A 22,257-nucleotide genomic window follows, 5' to 3' on the forward strand; every position below is an offset into this window, starting at 1 on the left:
TTTGTTTCACATTTTGAATTTGACACGGAAGCATGGGTACAACACCGGAGTGTAGCTGTGTCCATGGATGTTTATCTTTGTTTCTCATTTCTGTCGCACATAAAATGTACAATGACCATTAAAAAAACGACTTTGATGGTGGGCGCACGGTGATGACGCAGGCCAATTCGGGAAGGCGGTGAAGAAAGGTGAGCAGCGACCTCACGCGCTTGCTGCCACTTCTGTCTCCACATAATGAATGGAAATGGACTTGGGTGGTTCCAAAGAAGCAGGAAGGAAATAACCTTTACGGTTTTACGTGATTTTTGCCCATATGTGTGTGTGTGTGTGTGTATATATATATATATATATATATATATATATATATATATACACATATATATATATATATATATATATATACATATATAGTGTGTGTGTGTGTGTGAGAGAAACAGGTTGTGGAGGGGAGATATGAAGACAACTGTGAGGTGCATGAAGGTGGTTAAAAAGTTGTCAACGGATAAGAACAAGTTACAAATCATGGAACCAAGATGTCTGTGGGAGGACAGCTGGTGAGGAGACCACCAACACCGCAGGTTTCCTTCAGGGAAGATGGAAGCAGCCGGAAGCTCCACACAGGGAAAACCAGAGGAAAGAAGGTTAGTGGTCAGCCCCTGCAGCACCCCACACGAGGAGGAGGCACACCGTCGACGTCACCTCCTCCGTCCTGCTGGAACTCCAGCCACTGGACCCGCTGAACCAAGCGGGATCATGGCACGGACAACGGCGGTTCACTGTCCCCGTGTGTAACGGGGTGGAGGCCAGGGGTCAGGGCCACAGCAGGTGACACACACACTCATCAAAACTTCCTTTAATTCGCAGAACTCTCCTTCACATTCAACAGACGAGTGGGGCCGTGGGGACTCGGCGCCACCTGCAGGAGAACTAAGTTCAGCTTCTCTCATTCACCAACTCCCCAACTTAAAAAAGAGACGCAGGGGTGTGGCCTCCTGATGGGGGCGCTGCATCTACAGCAACATAAGTTAGGGGGGAGACCTGGGGCGTGTGCGTCAGTTCCAAAGGCAACGAAATAAACTCCAACGTATATATTTACACGTGGCTGGGCGAAGCTCAGTCTCTTCCTCTAAAAGCGGCAGGCTCAGGCTGACGAGGCCGTCTCTTGGATCTCGCCGTCCTCTGAGGAGTGGGTGGCGGTGGCGGCGGGCTCGCTGTGCTCCTGCTGCTCCTTCAGCTGCAGGATCAGACCTCGGATCTCCTGCCGCTTCGTCTTCATGCGCTGCTGCGGAAACCAGTCGGACAGGTTCAGCGGCAGGTGGAAGTTGGGAATGGGGTTCTGTGGGGTCAGAGGTCAGAGGTCAGCAGGCCCCACACTGCCGTCCTGTCTCCGGAAGCCTGTCAGAAGTCACCTGGAAGAAGCTCTCCACGTACTGCAGCACATATACGCCACAGTCGCTGAAGTTGTCCTGCTGAGGCACTCGGGGACTCGAACCTTTCATCAAGTCTTTCCCAAAACTACGCTCCGTCCCTTTCCGCACCTCCCACTCCACCTCCAGGTACCTGACACACACACACAGAGGAGTCATTCACACTCGGCCGAGCTGAGTGAGTCACAGCTGGAGACTCTGATCTGCTTGCTCTGGTCACATGACGCAGCAGTCAGACAACCACGACACACCAGGAGGGACTCACTCTCTCAGGGTCTTGATCACACTGGACCGGGCCGGGCCTCGCAGCGAGTCCATGATGAGGATGCACGGCCTTGGGTGGGGTGGGGTGGGGGAGAGGGAGTGAGAGGTCAACAGCGCCCCCAGCAGGACGGAGCACAGACATGCAGAAACTCACTGCTTGCAGATGGTGGGTTGGGACGTCAGAGAGCTGGTGTCGGAGGAGAGCGGCTCCTCATGCTCGCTGAGGTCGTCCTGACAAACACACACACAGAGGGTCAGGAGGGTGGGGGGTGGAGGGCTTGGAAGTATGGGGGGTACCTGACAGGAACTCTGGTCATCAGAGAAGGTGAACGGGTCGTCTCCTGTGCCATAACACAGTTGGATGCGCTGCAACTCACCTGCGGGAAGAAGTGACTCAGACAGAAGTGGGCGGAGCCAAAAGAGGCGACACACAGCAAGGGTCATGTGACCATGACTCACTGCTGAACTGCGACTCGGCCTGACCGTTGCTGGCCTCCTGACCTCTGACCTCTGCCCCCTCCTGTGCCACCTCCTCCTCCTCCTCCATTGGACCGTCGGGCAGGTTGCTGCCGTCCTCCAGCCCGTCTCTGTCCGGGGACAGGGGCCGACAGTGGTCTGGGATGTGGTCCTCAGGCGGGGGGGAACCTGCGGTGGGCGTGTGATACAGAGGGTTGGGCTCGTAGAGCGGAGCATCCAGGCCGGGGAAGCAGATGACCGCCAGGTACCAGTGAGCCCTGAGGAGAGCACAGATGCCACACTGAGGCCACGGCAGAGGAAGAGGGAGGGGGAGCGTGCGTGGTCGCAACTCACGACTCATTGATGGGAACAAAGATGAAGTCCTTCTGAAACAGGTCCACATGCCGAGTCCACGTCTTGACCCGGTTGTGTTTCCTCTTTGGAATCCTGGAGGGAAACGGAGGGGGTGAGGGTGGACCCGGACGCATACCCGAGCGGAGCCTGGACTCACGGCAGGTTGCTAGAGTCGGGCAGCGCCCGCCTCTCCCTCTGGTTCAGCCTCTTGTAGAAGAAGGAGCTGAAGACGTGGATCCTCTGGGCCTCCTCCTTCTTCAACTTCTCCAGCACTAGGTACCTGGTTCAGGGCAGACACACATGGGAGAGGCCTGAATGAGGCGTGTGTGGGCTCCCGGTCCCAGCCGACGGTGAGGACACCCACTTCAAATAAAAGTCTATGATGACATCATTGAGGAACTCGCGGTCATTAAGGCAGTGCAAGTCTTCATTGGTGACCGAGATGCCCCCTTTGGCCGGAGGGGGAGGATACACCATCAACCTGAAAACACACACGCTTGAGCAGGTTCTGGAAGCCCGGAGGTTGAAGTCCTGAAGAAGACCGACTTGATGACGGGTCCAGAGAAGGTGGGCTGGATCTCGCTCATGTCCTCCTCCTCCTCCTCCTCCTGGTAGCTGACGCTGGCGTGTTGGCGCGTGGACATGCGTGTGCGTGTGGCCATAATGGAGGGCGCCGCCCTGCAGGCCGCTGAGGTTTTGGCAGGAGATTCAGTGGGGTTGAGCTGCGAGGAAGTCCCGTCAGGGTTACAGCAGACTGGACCTTCTAACTCCACGCTGCTGCCGTACCTTGTGGAAGTTGACCAGGCGACAGTTGGCCTCATCGAAGGTGAGTCTGGAGGGGAAGTCCAGCAGGTTGTTGGTCTTCCCGATGTCTCCCAGGATCTCCTCCAGGATATGCTGCTCCCTCAGCGGCAGGCCGTTCTCGAAGATCAGGACGATGTACTTCTCGTCCAGCTCTGCAAGAACAGACGGGTCAGGCTCGGCTTCAGCTCCAGCTGCCTGGACGAGGAGCCCGCCTCACCGTCACCCGCACTGTCGTACCACACGCCCTCCTCGCGGGACATGCTGAAGTGCCTGCGCAGGCGACTGCAGCCGTCCGCAGATGTCTGGAAGAACAAGACGGGCAGCTTCCTCACGTTGCACCACTCGCAGCTGATGATCTCGGACGTCTCCACGCGCAGCGTCTCCTCCACACCAGGCTCAGAGCCTGCACCAAGAGCAGCCGGTGACGGCGGGCGTATTCCACCGGAGCCAACAGAGCCATGTGCCACACACACGTACCTTTCATCTCCACTAGGATGTAGTCCACATCGAACTGAAAGAGAAGAGTTCACACCTGAGCCGTCTTCACTCGACACTGAAAACAGGAGTCCAGACTAGGGATGGGCGATACGGACCAGAAAAGTTATCACGTAATAAATGTTTCATTTCATCGATAACGATGATGATCAGGATAAATCCATGTTCCTTCTCTTCTTGGACACTACAGTCTCTTGAAACTGCTTTATGGTGAAACTTATGAGTGGAGTTTGTCTCCAACATCATGATTTGTTGATGTCTCAATAGATCAGTGAACTCAGTGCAGAGATGAGAAACTCAATGTTTCTGAAACTCAATGTCTGACAGGCTGCTCTGCCAGCTTTATTTAGGGGTTAAATGGAACCGTCTGTCTGCTGTATCTCATGTCTCTGAACAGTTGACTTGAACTATGGAGCAGTCTGGACACATTTCCTAGATGCTACTGAAAAAATGTTAGAAATCAAGTGAAGAAATTATCATTTAGTCATATTCCATTCTCCAAATCATGATACAACTGTCAGTCCTTTGTCTTGTGTGATGAAAAACCTTTTCACATTGCAGCGGGAGACCTGCATGTGTTGATGTGAACCAAGGCAGACGAGCGCGTCAGAGAACCTATGAGGACCACTCCATCTCATCAAAGAAACAGGGATCCAGAGACTCAGAGTCGACCAGTGTCATGATCAAAGGTTCCCTGGATTCAAAATCACTTTCAAACTACCATGGTGAACACTCTCCACAACGTCGGAGTCGGCTGTCAAACGCTGCAGAGCTGGAGAGCGCGGCGCCGTCACGGTCTGCTCATGTTCACGTGTGCAGGTCCAATGCAGCCAGTGAGCCACGTGTTTAATCGACTTTATCATGAGATGCAGAATTGTGTTTGGCGGTATATCGTGTACGATCAGTTATCGCCCATCCCAAGTCCAGACGTGTCCCCACAGACGTGACCAGTCTAGCTGGTGGAATCACTCGTACACCTAGGACAACTGCAGCAGAACAAGAGGAGGTTTGGGACTCACGATGACGGGCTTTGCTACCATCCGCCGTAGCGTCCCGACTCTCACACTCCGACATTCCAGGACGATGTTGTAGCACTTGCCCTCTGTGACTCGCGGCTTCTTCGTCCGCGAAGAGTTATGCTCTGCCGGCTGGTTCCCAAACTGGAGGGAGAGGAGGAGGGTCTGTGTGAGCATGACACCCCGGGAGACTAGAGAATCTCCCACACCACACAGGAGCGTCGCTCACCTGGTCCTTCATCTTGGCTCTGCGAGATATCGTGACGTTCACCTTCATGTCTTCAAGCAATTCTGGCCCGAGCTCCTCCCCATCCTCCTCCGGCTGCTGCTGCTCGCCACTCTTCACCGCTGCCTCCACTCGGCCCCCAGAGGGCGCTGGAGAGGAATGTGCCGAGTCAGCCGGACATGGCGACACATTGTCCAGCCTGTTGACGTTCTCCGTGCTTCCCTCGTCTGCCTCGTCGTCACTGGACAAGATGACTGGACAGGAGAACACGCATCACGCAGCTGATAGCATTAGCTTAGCATCAGGCCCCACGTTCACGATGATGTCACAAGACAGTTAGGTCCAGGGGTCACTTCAAATGGGACTCACTGGGGTCGTTGAGCTTGTGTTTCTGCACCGTCCTCCTGGCACCCAGCGCCATCTTGAGGCCGCAGCTTGTGGCAGTGGTCGACAGAGGCGAGCCGTCGTTGGTGGCGGACGCTCGCGGTGTCCTGTGGAAGCTCTGCAGCAGGTCGTTGGGGCTGGAGGTGGACGGGATTCTAATGGGAGGTCTGGGAGTCGGGTTGGGTGGCGTGACAGGACCGTCTCTGCAGGTCTCGCACTTGTTTGGGTCCTCACACGGCTGCAAGCACGTTCCACACACCGTCTGGAAGACCCTCACGGAGACAGGCTGCAGACAAGGACCTGGCTGTTAGATCACCATCATCCTCCTCCTCCTCCCTGACGTGGATCTTCCCGGGTCCCAGGGTAGACCACCCATCACGATCAAACACCGAGTCTTGTTCCAGGAAGTCATCACGGCTGCAGCTGACCTTCATTTAAAGAATGGCTGACTCAGCAGGTGGTGCCTCCACACCTTTCAAAAGATGTTTTCGAAAGACGAAACCTCTTCACCAGGCACACAGGACGAAGGTTTGAACTTGTCTTCTTTGTTTGAGGTACAACAAATCCTGGCTAACGTCATCTCTCACCACAGCCGTGAGATCAGCAGCTGACTTGGTCGGGGTCCGCCACTGTCGTGCACATGAATACAGCCGAACGTGAAGCTCAAATGCAGCATTGACGTCAGTCAAATAAACAACAAGCCATGAGCCTCTGTTCATTAGCAGCGGAACAACAACGATGTTTCAGCAGCGTCTCCTGCTGCTGGTGATGCGAGACTTGCCGCTGGACTGGGCTCAGCAGAGGAAAGCCACCTGCTCAGACCGTCCCACCCCCTCCCTCCACCTTCGCGGCGTGTGGTGACTGCTGACCTGTGTTGCTCTGAGCTGCGGTGTCAGTCGACAGAACTCCTCTGACGGTCGTCTCTTCTGCTGGACGCGGCGCTTGATGTTGAACGACTCTTCTGAGAGAGAGAGAAAGAGAGAGAGCGCATGAGAGTCGATGAGGGCGCGGGGGGGCAGCTCTGGCTCACCTGCGGGCTCTGGACAGGTGAGCACAATGTTGTCCACCTCGACGGGCTGCTGCTGCGGCTGCTGAGAGAAGCTGTTCCTGCAGAGTCCAGACAGTCAGTAGCTGCACCACCTCACGGACTTGAACTAACCTTGCCACAGCATCATCTACACCAGTGATTTTGAACCACAGGGCCGGGCCCGTGGCTGAGCCACGAGCGCCTCCAAGAGGGTCGCCAGATGTGTTTTCGTTTTACACGTGAGACATTCAGTTTTAATACATAGTGAGTCACTGAATTGACTTGACAGCTGTGATTGTTACCAACTACGGAGAAGTTCCTGAAATATAAAAATGATAAAGAAAGTGATGGCGCCCCCAACACTGTTCAAGAAAGCACCTGTTGAAGCAGTTTTGAAAGTTAATGGCAAGGCTTTCATTTACACTTCAGGTATATCTTCTTTGGAGTTTAAACAAAATATACCATTTTTCATTTATGATATTTAGACATGCTTTTGTTTTGTTTATTTTAGTCAGAATTGTATTGGATTTTTATCAACAGTTTGCATCAAGTGTATTTTTTTCTTTAGTAAATTTGATGAATACAACAGCGTATCCATCAAAAAAATCCTTATGACAGCGACACCCATGTGATGCTGCCTTCAAGCCACAGTGCGAGGAGAGCTCAGACCACGAGCCGCAGGCTGCTCCACAAGCCAGGACACAGAGATCCACAAATATTGACAAGGAACGTTGAGAACAGTAAATAACCCGACTGTTGCCATGTGAGGGACGGATTTTAAACAAACTTGACACATTCACAGGTTTGAAATGAGCCTATCAGAGATAAGTCAATGGATGACATCATCCTCGGTTCCCACAAACTCCGGTTGCATGAGTAGTTGTCCACGCTCCAGATTTTCCCATCCACCTCCCTGTATTCTGCTCTGTTTACATCTGTTTTGGACTTGACAAAGGTCTCCTGCTGCTGGAAGCTTGGTGGCCGCTGGAGTCAACTCGGGTCTTCAACATTTTCTGTCAAAATCTATGGGAATATCATTCTGACGTGTATAAACGGATGATGACGTCATGCTATGCTCAATCTTCTATTGTGTGGAAGATAAGAAGCACAAACCATTGAGCCATTACAGTGAACTGGAAACGTTGAGGTCTACTTAGACTGACCAACAGTGACATCTTGTGGCACTATGCATCTAGTGTATATCATTTGTGTACATTTACTTCCAATTTTGTCTTCACAAAATTTCACAATTTGATATTTTATTTATTTCAAATAATGGCTGTGAACAACAGAGGTTAGGAAGAGCAGGTAGTTACTTATCCATTTTAAATAGCCATTCTGTGGAATGTTGTTTTCCATTAGCATCAGCTAGCGTCAGCTAACCTGCAATTGTAAGTACTGGTGTTTCTCTAGTAGTAATCATAGCAAGGCTTGTTTTGGGTTCCACAACCATGTTCTGAAGGTATCGCTGGTCTCATGACAGTGGAATATTGAAACAACAGAGCTGATCCCAGATGATTCCAGCTCAACTGTGGAGCCAACACAGAGCTGACGCAGCTGTAGATAGTACACAGCATCCTCCAGCCAATGGGAAAAGAGATGAATGAATAATTCCTGCTCGTACTTATCAAAGTTATTAATGTCAGACTATACAATAAAGACAATAACAACCTTAAAATGGTTAGTAGACGAGAATGTGAATAGAGTCAAACAACCTCATCTCACACAGTGGGAGACAAAAGGCTCCATGACTCCTCCTCCTCTCCAGCTGCCAACACACTGCTGACATGACATGACACTTCCTCCATGTCAGTCAAGCGGGGCTGTGCCTTCTGAGCTAGCACCCGACACAGTGCTGGCACCAACCCCTCAACGGAGACACCCACTATCCTGGGAGCATCCCAGGCAAACTTCACTCACCACGCCAGATCGCTTCATTCCTAGAGAAGGGCTGCAGCTGACCACAACGTGGGACCAGTGCTGAGGTCATCAATGAACTGACAAGTAATGGGAATTGTGCATTTATTATACAATATTAATATTGTTGGAATTGCTTGTGCTACTGATAAAGAAGTTATTTGCAGATGGAGGAAAGCTGAGTGAGGGAGTGTGGCTGAGAAGTTACAGGTGGAGTTCAAAGGTGGGAGTGGAGCACACTGGAGGCCTGAGCAGACACTGTAACTCATTTGACGGTTCAAGGTCAGACGGAGGAGGCTGGTCTTCTCCAGAACTGGAGGGAGCTGGTCCTGATAAGAGCTCAGATTGTTTTTTGTCGCTCTACCGGGCGACGCTAAGGCATTCTCACGACTGAACGGCCGCGCGGCGGTACATGGGAGGTGTATTTCCAACACAAGTGACCTCACGTTTTTAAGATGAAGACGGAGTCTCCAGCCACTGACCTTTGGAGCGGGCTTCGGGTGGCTGAGGGCATCTGTGCGTGCTGGAAGTGCCGACCCTGCAGCACGATCCCCTGCGACGGCGCTGGGCTGATGATCAGGTAGTTGGTTCGGTTGGGGAGGTGTGATGACGCTGCTACGGAGACGGGGACATCACTGCTGGAGACAGGGCACAGGAGCCGAAGTCACTTTGGCTCCATCTTCTTCAACACCACCACCACCAACCCCACCACCACCCTCGCTCCCTCAGACTTCAACAGCCGGTCTGACACATGACTTCTGCTGTTGTCGTTCCACTACATCCCAGTAACAGTTCAAACCCGGTTCACATGACTCTCGCAGTGATGTCAGAAACATCACATGACCTGACAAACTCAAAACTCACCTCAGTCTTTTTGGCGACAGCTTGTTCTCGTATGTTCTCCGGGAGTCTGCCGAGGTAAACTGCTCACACACAGAGAGACACAAATCCAGGCATCAAGTGTTTGCAACTCAAGTTTGATGAACACTTGACTGGAAAATACCCATCAAAAATGCTGACTAAACAGATGGCTGAGGAACTTGATGGATGCATGAGAGAAGATGAGCAGAAAACCCCTTCAACATCACCATGGTGTCAGGATGAGCTGATCATTCAGGACAAACCAACTGACATCTATATGAATAAGCGCCATCTTCAGGCGTCATCTTCTGTTCATGTCAGTCACAGGTCGCACCTGAGCTTTCTGGCTAACATCCTTGCAAAGCTCACATGCTACAGTTGTATTAGCTCTCCACACAGAGATGTGACCACCCGGTCCCAGATAGAAAACGCTGACTCACCTTCCCCTCAGGAGAGGAGTTCTCCTGTCGGCTCGTCGGCTCCGAGCTCACCACACTCTCACTGGGGAGTCAACGGAGTCCGTTAAAGCAGTCAACTTCACACGTACATCTGAGTCACATGACCAAACCAGTTCAATGTAGCCTAATCTTCATGACCACACACTTTTTCTTGAGAGAGGTTGGCGCTCACAGAACCAAACAAGAGTTTTAAAAACCCCACATCATCTTTTAGGAGGGAATTTCTACAGTAGCAAGAAGCCACTTCCAGGTATTGAGTTGAAAAACAATTTAAAGAGAGAAGGAATATATATATGTATATATATATATATATGCACGTATAAATGGAAGCTAAAACCAGCGAGCCTGAGCCTGGCAGCCTGAAGGTCACAGAAAAATGGAAGCTCTTACTCCTGCTCCGTTTCCTCGTCACTGTCTCCAGAGAAGGTGAAGTTCCACTTGTGCTTGAAGCCTCCATCTCGCTTGGTCTCTGATCTTTCCAGAGCTGGAAGTGAGATGAAGAGAACATGAGCGCAGGCTACCCGACCGCCAGCAGGGGTCCACCCTGGACCAGCAGTGGTCACCGGCGTCACATCAACTACTCTTCAGCCCTGCTGCTCCTCACTCCTTCAGCAATCACGGTTCAGTCACAGCTGCATAGTGAAAATCATTTTCCCAGCTCTGGATAAAAACACAAAAGCAAAAAAACTTCCACTCTGTCACTTCCAAGTTGCCAAGCCTCAAGTTTCACCTCTCACCACTTGTGTCTGGAGACAGAGGAGGACGATATGAGGACATGAAGTCCTGAAGCATTAGAAGGTGTTGAGGGTCTATATAATCATGATTTGGAATAAAACAACAGCTTGTGCACAGGTGAGACAGCGGTGTTAAAACCACGCTTGGCCCTTAGCATTCATCACACTGCAGCGCTCAAGTTTGACAGGTTGGGAGCCAGAGGTGCGAGTTCTCCTCGACAGGCGCCCAGCTGACTGCATGAGAACCACAATAATACCAATACTGCCACCTGTCTCCGCCCCCTGCTCTCCAGCCAGGCCATGTGAACAGACTTCAAGAGTTACATGAAGAATGAAGATGCTGGGAGGATAGCGAGGCACCGACCCAGGACCAGCTCAGAATTTATGTCAGAGATGATGGGAGCATCTCATGATCCCCCAGTCAGACGTTGGTCAGGAGAAGGACGTTCGTCGCTCCGTGCTGAAACCGCTGCCCCCGCGACCTGGCGACGACTAAGCATGCGAGGACGGGTTGTTTTGGTTACTTGACTGTTGTTCTATCAAGTTTGAAGGTTGAATGGCAGCAAGATCTTGACTCATCGATATCATATCCCTTCATTTTAACAGAGGGACGTCATCACTTCTTCCTGGTCCGGGTCTGCCCCAGCTCCTCCACCACCCAGCACAGAGAAGTCTGATCATCGACGTTCACTCAGAAGCTCCACGACGGCCCAACAAGTCACCCGGCGCGCTGGACTGGACCGGCTGAGGAGCGCACAGTTGGTGTGTCAACACCAGCTACACTCCGAGCACCTGAACCGACAGGCGCGATAACAAACCCGTACCTTCCGAGTTCACCTGCCTCCGTCGCGGGTGCGCCCCCCCAGTGTGTGGAGGAGGGTCAGAGGAGTTATCGGGGATCGGCACCAGTAAGAGGCGCTCCGCAGCGGGCCCCACCACACTGAGCCCACCGCCTAGCACACACGGCTAGCGTTAGCACGCTAGCCTCTGCTAGCTGACGGAGCCAGAACCCTGCAGACAAACAACCGAACTGGGCCGAGTTCAGGCTGCCCGGTGCAGGAGCAGACACCGGGCTGCCCTGAGCAGCCGGGGGCAGTTTGTGCAGACTGCGGTGGGGGGAGAGCGGGCAACACGCAGGGCTAACGTTAGCTGCGCAGCATATTGTTTTGGGGCTGATGGGGTGACAGCGGAGCCACATCGGCTCGAGTGGCAGAGGGAGGAGGACACGGGGCCGGGCGCGCAGGGGCTCCGCACGCGAGTGTCACGGCTTACCTTGGAAGAAGTGGCCTCGATTGTGGGCCATATTTATTCCATGGTCCGACCCTGGTGAGAAGACGGCTCATCGGCGGACCGTCGCTGTCAAGTTAGCAGCAAACGGTCACTCGCGACCGGAACTGGCGTCCCTTCACAATAAACGTATTCCGGTGTGAACCCCAGCAGAGCTCGCTGTTCTCGTCTCAGCCCCTAGACTGGGCTCGAGTCCCCGCTGCTCCACCTTGAGCCCGGGTTTGGTCCCACCATTGACGTCATCCAGCTGAGTGGAGGACAAACCCTGCCAAAACAGCCCGTGGTCTCTATTTCAGCTTCACAGGGCAAATGTTGAGATGTAGATTCAAAAAAAAAAAAAAAAAAAAAAAAAAAAAGAAGAGGAAACTGGAGAAAGTGGAAAGTGAGAGTTCGGCCTCTGATAGTTCAGCTGTTTTATAAAGCCATGGGGTGTGTGTGTGTGTGTGTGTGTGTGTGTGTGTGTGTGTGTGTGTGTGTGTGTGTGTGTGTGTGTGTGTGTGTGTGTGTGTGTGTAAATATAGCAGCGAGCGAGCTCTCACACTCTGGTCAATACACCACGACAGATCTGGACTCACTGGAGAACTTCTGGACTCAAAACCTCTCGTGGCATATTTTCCAGCTTTCCCTTGGACAGCGAAGACCGATTCTGGGACAGGACCGCAGAGAGACTTGGACCAGCAGGTGGGAGAGCTGAAGATTCTGGCCAATTCACCCCACATCTGGAGGAGTGATGATGTCATCACTCATGCCAGCCGACTCATTTTAGTGACTGCTGACTTGAGTGACTGTATTCGGTCAAACGACTCGCTACATGGATCTTGAGCAGCAGTTTGGACTTGTCTCTCTTTGTGACTTGTGTGGTGTGTGTCAGAACGACTTGTTGGTGGAAGGATGGCGCTTGTTGAGTTGGACTTGAGTCTGTCTAGTTTGAGGTATTATGACTTCAACGGGGGCCTGACTCCTCTGGTCATCTGCTTGACTTGCAGCTCTCTTTGACTTCTCCTTCCACTCGTGAGTTTGAAAATAACCTGCAGTAAAAACGGAGGAATGAGAGCTATTAATGGGGTCCCTGGAGATGAGCTGGCAGGAAGTCAGCCAGAGAGACGTGTTTATTTGAGCTGCCGAGCTCAGAGACTCGGGTGGTGGCACTTGTTTACGCCGTTCAGACGGTAGAAACTCCAGTGCTGTGGTTCAATTACACTTAAGTCTTGTCCAGATCGAGTCATCGGTGGTTTGACTCCAGAGTCGTGTGTGGTCAGGTCAGGACAGAGTAGATGTTGTTGGGATGATCCTGACATCCAGTCCCTTTACTGAAGACTGAGGATGGCGATAAACAGAACCAGCCATGGATGGGAGGTTCATCGGTGAGAGGACCAGCTCGGGGCAGACGAGTTGAGAACATGTCATCTCTCCTGTGTCCAGTCAGAGACAAGACGGACACGTGTGTGACCCGCAGGTAACAGGACCTCCCAAGAGCAGCATGGTCTTTGTGGAGATGTTTTCACGTGGCACCTGAGTGGCCGGCGAGACGGGACCTGCGGGTGCTGAGGTGGGTTCCCACCATGCGGCGAGTCTTTCTGTTTCCCTCCAGAGCGACTGATAAGCCGGGAACCATGAGATCACCCGGCTAATTCAGGGGTAAGGAGGGGGGACTGGCTGCTGTTTGTTTGGCAAGTTACCATGACGACCAAGAGGGCGGCCGGTTTGGGTGGGTGTGTTGGTGAAGTGGTCCGGCTGAGACCAGCAGGAGGAGACTTGTGAGTCCAAGGTGTGCAACTCTAACAACTGACCTGACTTGAGACTGGACCCCACGACTCGATATTGAGACATGAGACCACTGTGACTTGGCGCTTGGTGAGTCGGGCCTGTGACTTGACGATGAGAGTTTAGTCACTGACTGACCTTGGACTTGCTCCCAGCGCACTGGAACACCTGATCTCGGTCGGTCATATGGACATGCAAGCATCTGGAGGAGGGTGACTGGCGGACCTGAATATGGTGATTTGTGACAAGTCAGCCTTACTGATGTGTTTAGCTCTTATGACTGGACCTCCACCGGTCCGGTCCGGACCAGTGTGAGCGAAGTGACCTCATGGTGGCTGAATCTGAGAGGCATGTGAGACTTGGCTGCTGCCTGACCACATGTTGCGGTGATGTCATCTCTCTGGAGGAGAAGCCCAGACTTGTGAGGGAGGAGTCCAGAGATTCATCCAGACTTGTTTGGAGCGAGGACTCCACCACCTCTGGCTTGTTGTTGAGACGGTTTAAACAAACAGGAAGTGTCACCCTCTAAAAATATCTGGACAATCATTGGAGCAGCTGAGGACAGGAATAGAAGCTGCATGTCTCACTGCCCACTCACGACAGGTTGCGGGTTTGACGTCCTTGCTGTTGTGCTCCCAGGTGAGGATGCGGTCCAGGAGCGGCCCAGACCCCGAGGCCCCGGGTGACGGACTGGAGCCTGACTTCCCGGGTGAGAAGACCCAGGTCCAGAGGAAGACAAGGGACCCGCTGGACCTGAGCAGGAAGGACCTTCTCCAACTTCTGGGAATCATGGAGGGAGAAGTTCAGGTATTTTCCTGTGCAATGCCCTGGATAGCGATGTGCTCAAAGGATCAGCAGGTGGCAGTAGAGTGTGACAGAGAGAAAGCAGTGACCATGTTCCCCTCAGGCCAGAGAGGACATCATCGGCCTGCTGAAGTCTCAGAGGAGTGGGCCCGCGCTTCTGGAGGCACAGTATGGTTCTGCTGCCCCCTGCAGGCCACTGCAGGCCCTGCAGAGAGACGGTCAGTTCACCTGCCGCAGGACGCGAGAGGACGTCTACCAGAAACCCATGATGCAGGTGAAGACCAACCAGAGGAGAACCCAGGAGCGACGTGACGGTTTGACACTGTGTGTGTGCAGCTGCAGCTCCTGGAGGACAAGCAGAAAGAGACCTACAGGCGGATGCTGGAGCAGCTGCTGCTCGCCGAGAAGTGTCACCGCCGCACGGTCATGGAGCTGGACAGCGAGAAACGCAAGCACGTAGACTTCATGAACAAGAGCGACGACTTCACCGACCTGCTGGAGCAGGAGAGAGAGAGGTGGGTGACATCTCACCTGGGGGTGACCATCTTGAGAGGTCAGCTGTCAACTTCTCCTGTCTCAGGCTGAAAAGGCTCCTGGAGCTGGAAAAGACCTACCAGGCCCGGAAGGACAAAGAGCACAGTCGGCGCCTGGACCGCGTCCGCGCCGAGCTGCTCCAGCTCAAGTCCTTGGCGCTGATGTTGGTGGATGAGCGGCAGACGCACCTGGAACAGATGGAGCAGCAGGTCCAGAGGGTCAGGGAGCTGAGCCAGAAGCTGCAGGACAGGGAGCAGCGGCTGGCGGCGATGGAAGGTGCCTCGGAGGAGGGCGGTCGCAAGATGTTGAAGCTGGAGGCTGAACTGGAGCAGAAGAGGTCCCAACTGATGCAGGAGCAGGCAGAGATGAGTGCCAAGCTGGCGGAGCAGGAGTCCAGCGGCCGGCAGCTCAGTTTGAGGCTCAGCGCACAAGCAAAGAAGGTGGAGGAATTGGAGGAGCACAACAAGGCTCTTCAGAGGTCAGAGGAGGACCTGCAGGAGCTGAGGGAGAAGATCAGTAGAGGCCAGTGCGGGAATGCCTCGCTCATGGCCGAGTTGGAGAGTCTACGAATGAGGGTCCTGGAGATGGAGGGGAAAGACGAGGAGATCTCCAAAACTGAGTCTCAGTGCCGGGAACTTGGAACCAAACTGCAGGATGAGGAGAACCATAGCAGGGAGCTGCGGCTAGAGGTGGACAAGCTACAGAAGAGGATGGTGGATCTGGAGAAACTAGAGTTGGCCTTCAACAGGAGCAAAACAGAATGCTGGCAGGTCCAGACCAACCTGGAGACAGAGAAGCAGACGGTGAGGAACCTGACGAGCGAGCTGGACGTGGTGAAAGGTCGAGTGAAGGAACTGGAGTTGGCCGAGAAGAAGTTTGAGACCACGGAGCTGGTGCTCAAAGATGATCTCATGAGGCTCAAGTCTCTCACCGTCATCCTGGTGGATGAGCGGAAGAACTTGGCCGAGAGGCTCAAGCAGGAGGAAGAGAGAAGCAGCGAGCTGGGGACCAAGTTTAAAGCTGAGCAGAACAAGGTCACAGAGGTCACAGAGAAGTTGATAGAAGAGAGCAAGAAGCTGCTGAAGTTGAAGTCTGAGATGGAGGTCCAGGTGACCAACTTATCTCACGCCAAAGAGGAGCTGAAGACAGAGCTAGCAGCCAAGGAGGACAGGTGCTCGGAGCTGAGCGGGATGCTGAGCAGCTTGCAAGAGAAGATGAGGAAGATGGAGGAGGCAGAGAGAAGGTGGCACAGCGAGAACGCAGAGAGAGCGCTCGAGGAGGGCCCAAAGGTCAGGGAGCTGTCACAGGAAATTGAACGACTCAAGAGCCGCCTTGAACAGCTGGAGGTCGTGGAGGGGGATTTGATGAAGACGGAAGACGAGTACGACCTCCTGGAGAAGAGGTTCAGGTCTGAGCAGGACAGAGCCAGCGTCCTGTCCAAACTGCTGGAGGACACCAGAAGCCAGCTAGTCTGGAGCAAGAAGGTTGAGAGAGGAGAAGCCACCAGTTTGGAAGCCGAGCTGAGACATCGCTGCAAGACCGAGGAAGCTCGATCCAGAGGGCTCCAGGCCGACGTCCAGGCCCTGAAAGAGAAAATCCACGAGCTGATGAACAAGGAGGACCAGCTGTCCCAGCTTCAGGTGGACTTCTCCGTCCTGCAGCAGAAGTGTCTAGCGGAGGAAGGGACGAGCCGGAGACTGAGTCAGGAGGTACACCACCTCAGCAAGGAGCTGGAAGCCACCAAGCGCTACAGTCGTGTGATGAGACCTGGGACCAACGGCAGCAGGATGGTGGACGTACCGGTGACGTCCACTGCAGTCCAGACCGACATGGCTGCCGGCAATGACGAGGACTCCACCGCCGGATTCATCAGACAATCGGTCCAGGAGGAGAACCGCTTCATGAACAATCTCAGACATCAGGACCTCATGAGGCCGTCCGTCCTGGACCGATACCCTGCAGCTTCGGCAGACGGGCCCACACGGCAGCCATGGACGCCTTGGAGCAGCTGGAAGGAGGACAGCGCTCCGGAGATGTTCCGAAGGCCGGGAAAACCTCTCCACATCCGCGTGACGCCGCACCATGCGAACAGCACAGCTACTCTGGAGATCACCAGTCCCAGAGGGGAGGACTTCTTCTCCAGCACCACCATCATACCTACCCTGGGACATCAGACGCCTCGCATCACCATAGTCCCAAAAGCTACAAGTGTGTCCTCCAAGATTCCAGACCCACCGGGGCACCTGACGCGGGTCAACTCCCCGGTCACCATAACCACCATCTCCAGAGCCAAAAGTCCAGTGAAAAAAAGCGGCAGCCGCACAGAGCTCCTGCAGTCACCAGTCTCCATCATCACAGTCAGCACAACCCCCGTCTCCGAGGTGTGTGAGTCACCGGACCCTCACCAAAACCCCGCAGGCAGGACCGTGATCAAGATGACCCCAGAGAGGCAGTCCGCCGCCAGACCTGGGAGGACGTGCAGCAGCAGCAGCAGCATCGTCACAACCGAGGATAACAAGATCCACATCCATCTGGGTCCACAGATGAAGACCAGTGGTCATCCTGCGCCTCTCCAGCCGCTCAGCCCGGAAACGAGTCCCAGCTCAGCGCAGATACCCTCGCTGAAGACGGCGCTGGCCAAGATGAAGAGCAGTATCATGATCACGCCTGTCTCTTCAGCTGCATCCAGACCGGGTCCGCCAGTGGTGAGCACCTTCACTGACTCCCTGACAGCTCCTGACCCATCTGCACTCAAGCGCTGTTGTCCTTGTCTCGGTCCCCAGCTCGCTCCGGACGCGCGTCCCTCTCGAAGCGGCGCCACTCAGATGCCGCTGGCATGGAGCTTGAAGCCGGGAGGCGTCACCAAAGCGGTGCTGGGTGTCTCCACGCTGACCAGAGTCGAGGCCCGGACAGAAGGTCAGTCGATGAAGATCGAGCTGAAGAGTCCAACGTTGCTTGGCCAAGTGGGCAAGACCTGATGGAGGTAACCCGCCTCTGCCGCCACACTACATCCCAAGCTGCAGCTTCCTGGAGCTGGTCTGGGAGCCGAGTTGCACTGCACGCTGCTCACCATCGCTCGGGAGGATTCAGATTCAAGCTGTAATAAATGTGTTTATCTGACTGGTAGCCTCACTTTTGTCCTCTCTGCCTGGAGGGGTGGTGGTTCTGAGTCTTGAGTCTGAGGATGAAGACCCTCATCACTTCCTGGTTCAGCATGTGACACGAGAACAACGGTCTTGTCCCAGTGTAACGTTTCCAGCTTTCATTCACTTCCCAAAGCAGTGGAATGTAAATGAATGGCCCGATTAACTGCTTTTTTTCTGAAGTCAACTGTATTTTCAGAGGCACTTGAACGCGCCATCTGCCATTCGGCGTTTGAGATGCGCAGTGGAAGGTACCGCCTTCCTTTTCCACTGATTGGCTGTAGGAGCATTAGCCACGCCCTTCTACTTCCGGCCCAAGCTGCAACTACTTTCCAGTCGAGGGTTTCGCGTTTTTTTTATTATGACTAAATTATTAATGAAAGCGAAAATAGCTTTTCTTGGTAGATTGAAAGGTCAGCGCTTTAAAATTTGTAATATTTAGCAATACTACTCTACTACTCAGCATACTTCTTTTAGTGAATATAAAATAATATGATGATGAAATTTAGGTTTCCCTCATTGGGGGAGCAAAGTGGTTTATCCAAGAGAATTAAACCTCGGTTCCTTCCAATTATGGTACCTATCAATCCCCTACCGTCCTGCGCCTTGAGTATTCACTGCCGGCAAGCGTGACGTCACCGCGGTGCATTCACGTGACGCTTGTTTGTAAACTTCCTGTAGGCGGAGTTGTCAACGCGACAGCTCGATGTCAAACGGTTAGAAAACCTTGTTCTCGGAGTCAGCACCGGTGAAAGGGGCTCCGTCGCCGGCTCAATCCGCCGAGGAGCCGTCGAATGTCGGTGTGTTAGCGGACCAAAGCCGCCGCGTGTTCCCGTTTGCAAGCGAGCAGCTCACGCGGCTAGCGCGCGAGCTAATCCCGGAGCCAGGATGATGGCGTCCAGCTACAACGCCAAAGACGAGGACGGACACATCACGATGTCCGGGCCCGGAGCCTCGCTCCGAAACAAGAAGCCCGAGAACACCGCCTTCAAGCAGCAGAGACTGCCGGCCTGGCAGCCCATCCTGACGGCGGGCACCGTCCTCCCGGCCTTCTTCATCATCGGCCTCGTCTTCATCCCCGTCGGCATCGGCCTGTACGTGACGTCCAACAACATCAGGGAGTACGAGGTGACTAGCGCTTCCTGCCCCGCCGCGGGGAACACGCTGTTGAGGGGGAGACGCGGAGGAATCCGAGCGCGGATCCTCCGGTTATATAGTGTAGATATATATAGTTAGGTGTTGGCTGACTGAGGGTCACGTGGTGGAACGCCGTTTACTCAGCCTCAGGTGTCTGCGTTGTTTGTATCCGGTGAACTGCGTGAGTGATGTGGATCATGTGCGAGTTGGATTTGCATCACCGCAAACACCTTCACGTGCGTGTTTAGTTGACGCCCGTTCAGCTCTGCACTTCCGGTGTTGTGGCAAAAAGCGATCGTGTTATTCCAAGATACGGATACGGTGGTCTGATGATGATGATGATGATGATGGTGATGATGGCCAGGTGTACAGTGAAGACATTACGATACATAAGGCAAAAGTCAAACACGGGGTTGTATCCCTTTTCATTTTCCAAGCTCCAATGTTCTTCCATGTGACAAGATGTTTGATGGTTTGAAACATAAATATGATTCTACAAAGTGTTCAGTTCCGCTGAGCGAGGGTAGATGAAGGATGTCTGTCCGTCCGTCCGTCTGAGACGCCTTTGCTTCAGGCGCAGGCTGCGGATGAAACGCCTCAGAATACGGGATGATGCCGCGTCCCTGGCCTAAAGTGAAAGACTAGCGTTGACACCTTTTGGCTTGACACTTCAGGGAGCTGTCACAGGAAATTGAACGACTCAAGAGCCGCCTTGAACAGCTGGAGGTCGTGGAGGGGGATTTGATGAAGACGGAAGACGAGTACGACCTCCTGGAGAAGAGGTTCAGGTCTGAGCAGGACAGAGCCAGCGTCCTGTCCAAACTGCTGGAGGACACCAGAAGCCAGCTAGTCTGGAGCAAGAAGGTTGAGAGAGGAGAAGCCACCAGTTTGGAAGCCGAGCTGAGACATCGCTGCAAGACCGAGGAAGCTCGATCCAGAGGGCTCCAGGCCGACGTCCAGGCCCTGAAAGAGAAAATCCACGAGCTGATGAACAAGGAGGACCAGCTGTCCCAGCTTCAGGTGGACTTCTCCGTCCTGCAGCAGAAGTGTCTAGCGGAGGAAGGGACGAGCCGGAGACTGAGTCAGGAGGTACACCACCTCAGCAAGGAGCTGGAAGCCACCAAGCGCTACAGTCGTGTGATGAGACCTGGGACCAACGGCAGCAGGATGGTGGACGTACCGGTGACGTCCACTGCAGTCCAGACCGACATGGCTGCCGGCAATGACGAGGACTCCACCGCCGGATTCATCAGACAATCGGTCCAGGAGGAGAACCGCTTCATGAACAATCTCAGACATCAGGACCTCATGAGGCCGTCCGTCCTGGACCGATACCCTGCAGCTTCGGCAGACGGGCCCACACGGCAGCCATGGACGCCTTGGAGCAGCTGGAAGGAGGACAGCGCTCCGGAGATGTTCCGAAGGCCGGGAAAACCTCTCCACATCCGCGTGACGCCGCACCATGCGAACAGCACAGCTACTCTGGAGATCACCAGTCCCAGAGGGGAGGACTTCTTCTCCAGCACCACCATCATACCTACCCTGGGACATCAGACGCCTCGCATCACCATAGTCCCAAAAGCTACAAGTGTGTCCTCCAAGATTCCAGACCCACCGGGGCACCTGACGCGGGTCAACTCCCCGGTCACCATAACCACCATCTCCAGAGCCAAAAGTCCAGTGAAAAAAAGCGGCAGCCGCACAGAGCTCCTGCAGTCACCAGTCTCCATCATCACAGTCAGCACAACCCCCGTCTCCGAGGTGTGTGAGTCACCGGACCCTCACCAAAACCCCGCAGGCAGGACCGTGATCAAGATGACCCCAGAGAGGCAGTCCGCCGCCAGACCTGGGAGGACGTGCAGCAGCAGCAGCAGCATCGTCACAACCGAGGATAACAAGATCCACATCCATCTGGGTCCACAGATGAAGACCAGTGGTCATCCTGCGCCTCTCCAGCCGCTCAGCCCGGAAACGAGTCCCAGCTCAGCGCAGATACCCTCGCTGAAGACGGCGCTGGCCAAGATGAAGAGCAGTATCATGATCACGCCTGTCTCTTCAGCTGCATCCAGACCGGGTCCGCCAGTGGTGAGCACCTTCACTGACTCCCTGACAGCTCCTGACCCATCTGCACTCAAGCGCTGTTGTCCTTGTCTCGGTCCCCAGCTCGCTCCGGACGCGCGTCCCTCTCGAAGCGGCGCCACTCAGATGCCGCTGGCATGGAGCTTGAAGCCGGGAGGCGTCACCAAAGCGGTGCTGGGTGTCTCCACGCTGACCAGAGTCGAGGCCCGGACAGAAGGTCAGTCGATGAAGATCGAGCTGAAGAGTCCAACGTTGCTTGGCCAAGTGGGCAAGACCTGATGGAGGTAACCCGCCTCTGCCGCCACACTACATCCCAAGCTGCAGCTTCCTGGAGCTGGTCTGGGAGCCGAGTTGCACTGCACGCTGCTCACCATCGCTCGGGAGGATTCAGATTCAAGCTGTAATAAATGTGTTTATCTGACTGGTAGCCTCACTTTTGTCCTCTCTGCCTGGAGGGGTGGTGGTTCTGAGTCTTGAGTCTGAGGATGAAGACCCTCATCACTTCCTGGTTCAGCATGTGACACGAGAACAACGGTCTTGTCCCAGTGTAACGTTTCCAGCTTTCATTCACTTCCCAAAGCAGTGGAATGTAAATGAATGGCCCGATTAACTGCTTTTTTTCTGAAGTCAACTGTATTTTCAGAGGCACTTGAACGCGCCATCTGCCATTCGGCGTTTGAGATGCGCAGTGGAAGGTACCGCCTTCCTTTTCCACTGATTGGCTGTAGGAGCATTAGCCACGCCCTTCTACTTCCGGCCCAAGCTGCAACTACTTTCCAGTCGAGGGTTTCGCGTTTTTTTTATTATGACTAAATTATTAATGAAAGCGAAAATAGCTTTTCTTGGTAGATTGAAAGGTCAGCGCTTTAAAATTTGTAATATTTAGCAATACTACTCTACTACTCAGCATACTTCTTTTAGTGAATATAAAATAATATGATGATGAAATTTAGGTTTCCCTCATTGGGGGAGCAAAGTGGTTTATCCAAGAGAATTAAACCTCGGTTCCTTCCAATTATGGTACCTATCAATCCCCTACCGTCCTGCGCCTTGAGTATTCACTGCCGGCAAGCGTGACGTCACCGC

General features: G+C 53.7%; 4 protein-coding genes across 8 annotated transcripts; 3 read left to right on the forward strand and 1 right to left on the reverse strand.

The window, feature by feature from the left end:
- Nucleotides 1-67: 67 nt before the first annotated feature.
- On the reverse strand, nt 68-11,879 carry senp6a (SUMO specific peptidase 6a). Its single transcript, XM_053880583.1, has 23 exons — nt 11,696-11,879; nt 10,080-10,173; nt 9,672-9,732; nt 9,235-9,296; nt 8,853-9,008; nt 6,457-6,533; nt 6,296-6,387; nt 5,412-5,712; nt 5,046-5,296; nt 4,820-4,960; nt 3,783-3,816; nt 3,523-3,708; nt 3,288-3,457; nt 3,048-3,223; nt 2,866-2,982; nt 2,659-2,781; nt 2,502-2,594; nt 2,151-2,425; nt 1,989-2,068; nt 1,846-1,922; nt 1,693-1,761; nt 1,410-1,560; nt 68-1,336 (listed from the first exon to the last, which is right to left on the reverse strand). Exons 1-23 carry the CDS (start codon nt 11,724-11,726, stop codon nt 1,142-1,144), a joined length of 3,012 nt encoding a protein of 1,003 aa, XP_053736558.1. The 5' UTR covers nt 11,727-11,879; the 3' UTR covers nt 68-1,141.
- Nucleotides 11,880-12,222: 343 nt separating this feature from the next.
- LOC128768034 (filamin-A-interacting protein 1-like) lies at nt 12,223-18,454 on the forward strand. 5 transcript variants are annotated; one of them, XM_053880582.1, is made up of 6 exons: nt 13,451-13,708; nt 14,114-14,281; nt 14,382-14,552; nt 14,615-14,793; nt 14,859-17,517; nt 17,596-18,454. In XM_053880582.1, exons 1-6 carry the CDS (start codon nt 13,706-13,708, stop codon nt 17,788-17,790), a joined length of 3,375 nt encoding a protein of 1,124 aa, XP_053736557.1. In that variant the 5' UTR covers nt 13,451-13,705; the 3' UTR covers nt 17,791-18,454. The 5 variants fall into 5 exon arrangements, with proteins under 5 accessions (XP_053736554.1, XP_053736555.1, XP_053736556.1 ...); XM_053880579.1 differs by lacking the exon at nt 13,451-13,708 and adding an exon at nt 12,223-12,391 and having other exon boundaries at nt 14,859-18,454; XM_053880580.1 differs by lacking the exon at nt 13,451-13,708 and adding an exon at nt 12,933-13,166 and having other exon boundaries at nt 14,859-18,454.
- Nucleotides 18,455-18,612: 158 nt separating this feature from the next.
- On the forward strand, nt 18,613-19,720 carry LOC128768071 (cell cycle control protein 50A-like). Its single transcript, XM_053880654.1, has 2 exons — nt 18,613-19,083; nt 19,667-19,720. Exons 1-2 carry the CDS (start codon nt 18,844-18,846, stop codon nt 19,703-19,705), a joined length of 279 nt encoding a protein of 92 aa, XP_053736629.1. The 5' UTR covers nt 18,613-18,843; the 3' UTR covers nt 19,706-19,720.
- A 38-nt stretch (nt 19,721-19,758) lies between these two features.
- LOC128768577 (filamin-A-interacting protein 1-like) lies at nt 19,759-22,114 on the forward strand (the record flags this gene model as incomplete). The annotated part of the gene is made up of 2 exons (XM_053881538.1): nt 19,759-21,177; nt 21,256-22,114. Coding segments are annotated over 2 exons (1,614 nt in total), but the record flags the coding sequence as incomplete, so codon positions are not given.
- Nucleotides 22,115-22,257: the final 143 nt, after the last annotated feature.

The sequence above is a fragment of the Synchiropus splendidus genome, chromosome 12, assembly GCF_027744825.2.
Source record: "Synchiropus splendidus isolate RoL2022-P1 chromosome 12, RoL_Sspl_1.0, whole genome shotgun sequence".
In the NCBI taxonomy this organism is placed as follows: Eukaryota; Metazoa; Chordata; class Actinopteri; order Syngnathiformes; family Callionymidae; genus Synchiropus; species Synchiropus splendidus.

What these genes read in the sequence shown, in the direction of transcription:
- senp6a (XM_053880583.1), bottom strand. Translation starts at nt 11,726, where the DNA reads ATGGCCCACAATCGAGGCCACTTCTTCCAAG. An exon ending in CTGTCGCCAAAAAGACTGAG is followed by an intron (nt 9,009 to 9,234) that starts GTGAGTTTTGAG and finishes CCCTGTCTCCAG; the next exon opens with CAGTGATGTCCCCGTCTCCG. An exon ending in TTTGTTCCCATCAATGAGTC is followed by an intron (nt 2,426 to 2,501) that starts GTGAGTTGCGAC and finishes TGCTCTCCTCAG; the next exon opens with GGCTCACTGGTACCTGGCGG.
- LOC128768034 (XM_053880578.1), top strand. An exon ending in TCATGGAGGGAGAAGTTCAG is followed by an intron (nt 14,282 to 14,381) that starts GTATTTTCCTGT and finishes TGTTCCCCTCAG; the next exon opens with GCCAGAGAGGACATCATCGG. An exon ending in CTGGAGCAGGAGAGAGAGAG is followed by an intron (nt 14,794 to 14,858) that starts GTGGGTGACATC and finishes CTCCTGTCTCAG; the next exon opens with GCTGAAAAGGCTCCTGGAGC.
- LOC128768071 (XM_053880654.1), top strand. Translation starts at nt 18,844, where the DNA reads ATGATGGCGTCCAGCTACAACGCCAAAGACGAGGACGGACACATCACG. An exon ending in ACAACATCAGGGAGTACGAG is followed by an intron (nt 19,084 to 19,666) that starts GTGACTAGCGCT and finishes CCTTTGCTTCAG; the next exon opens with GCGCAGGCTGCGGATGAAAC.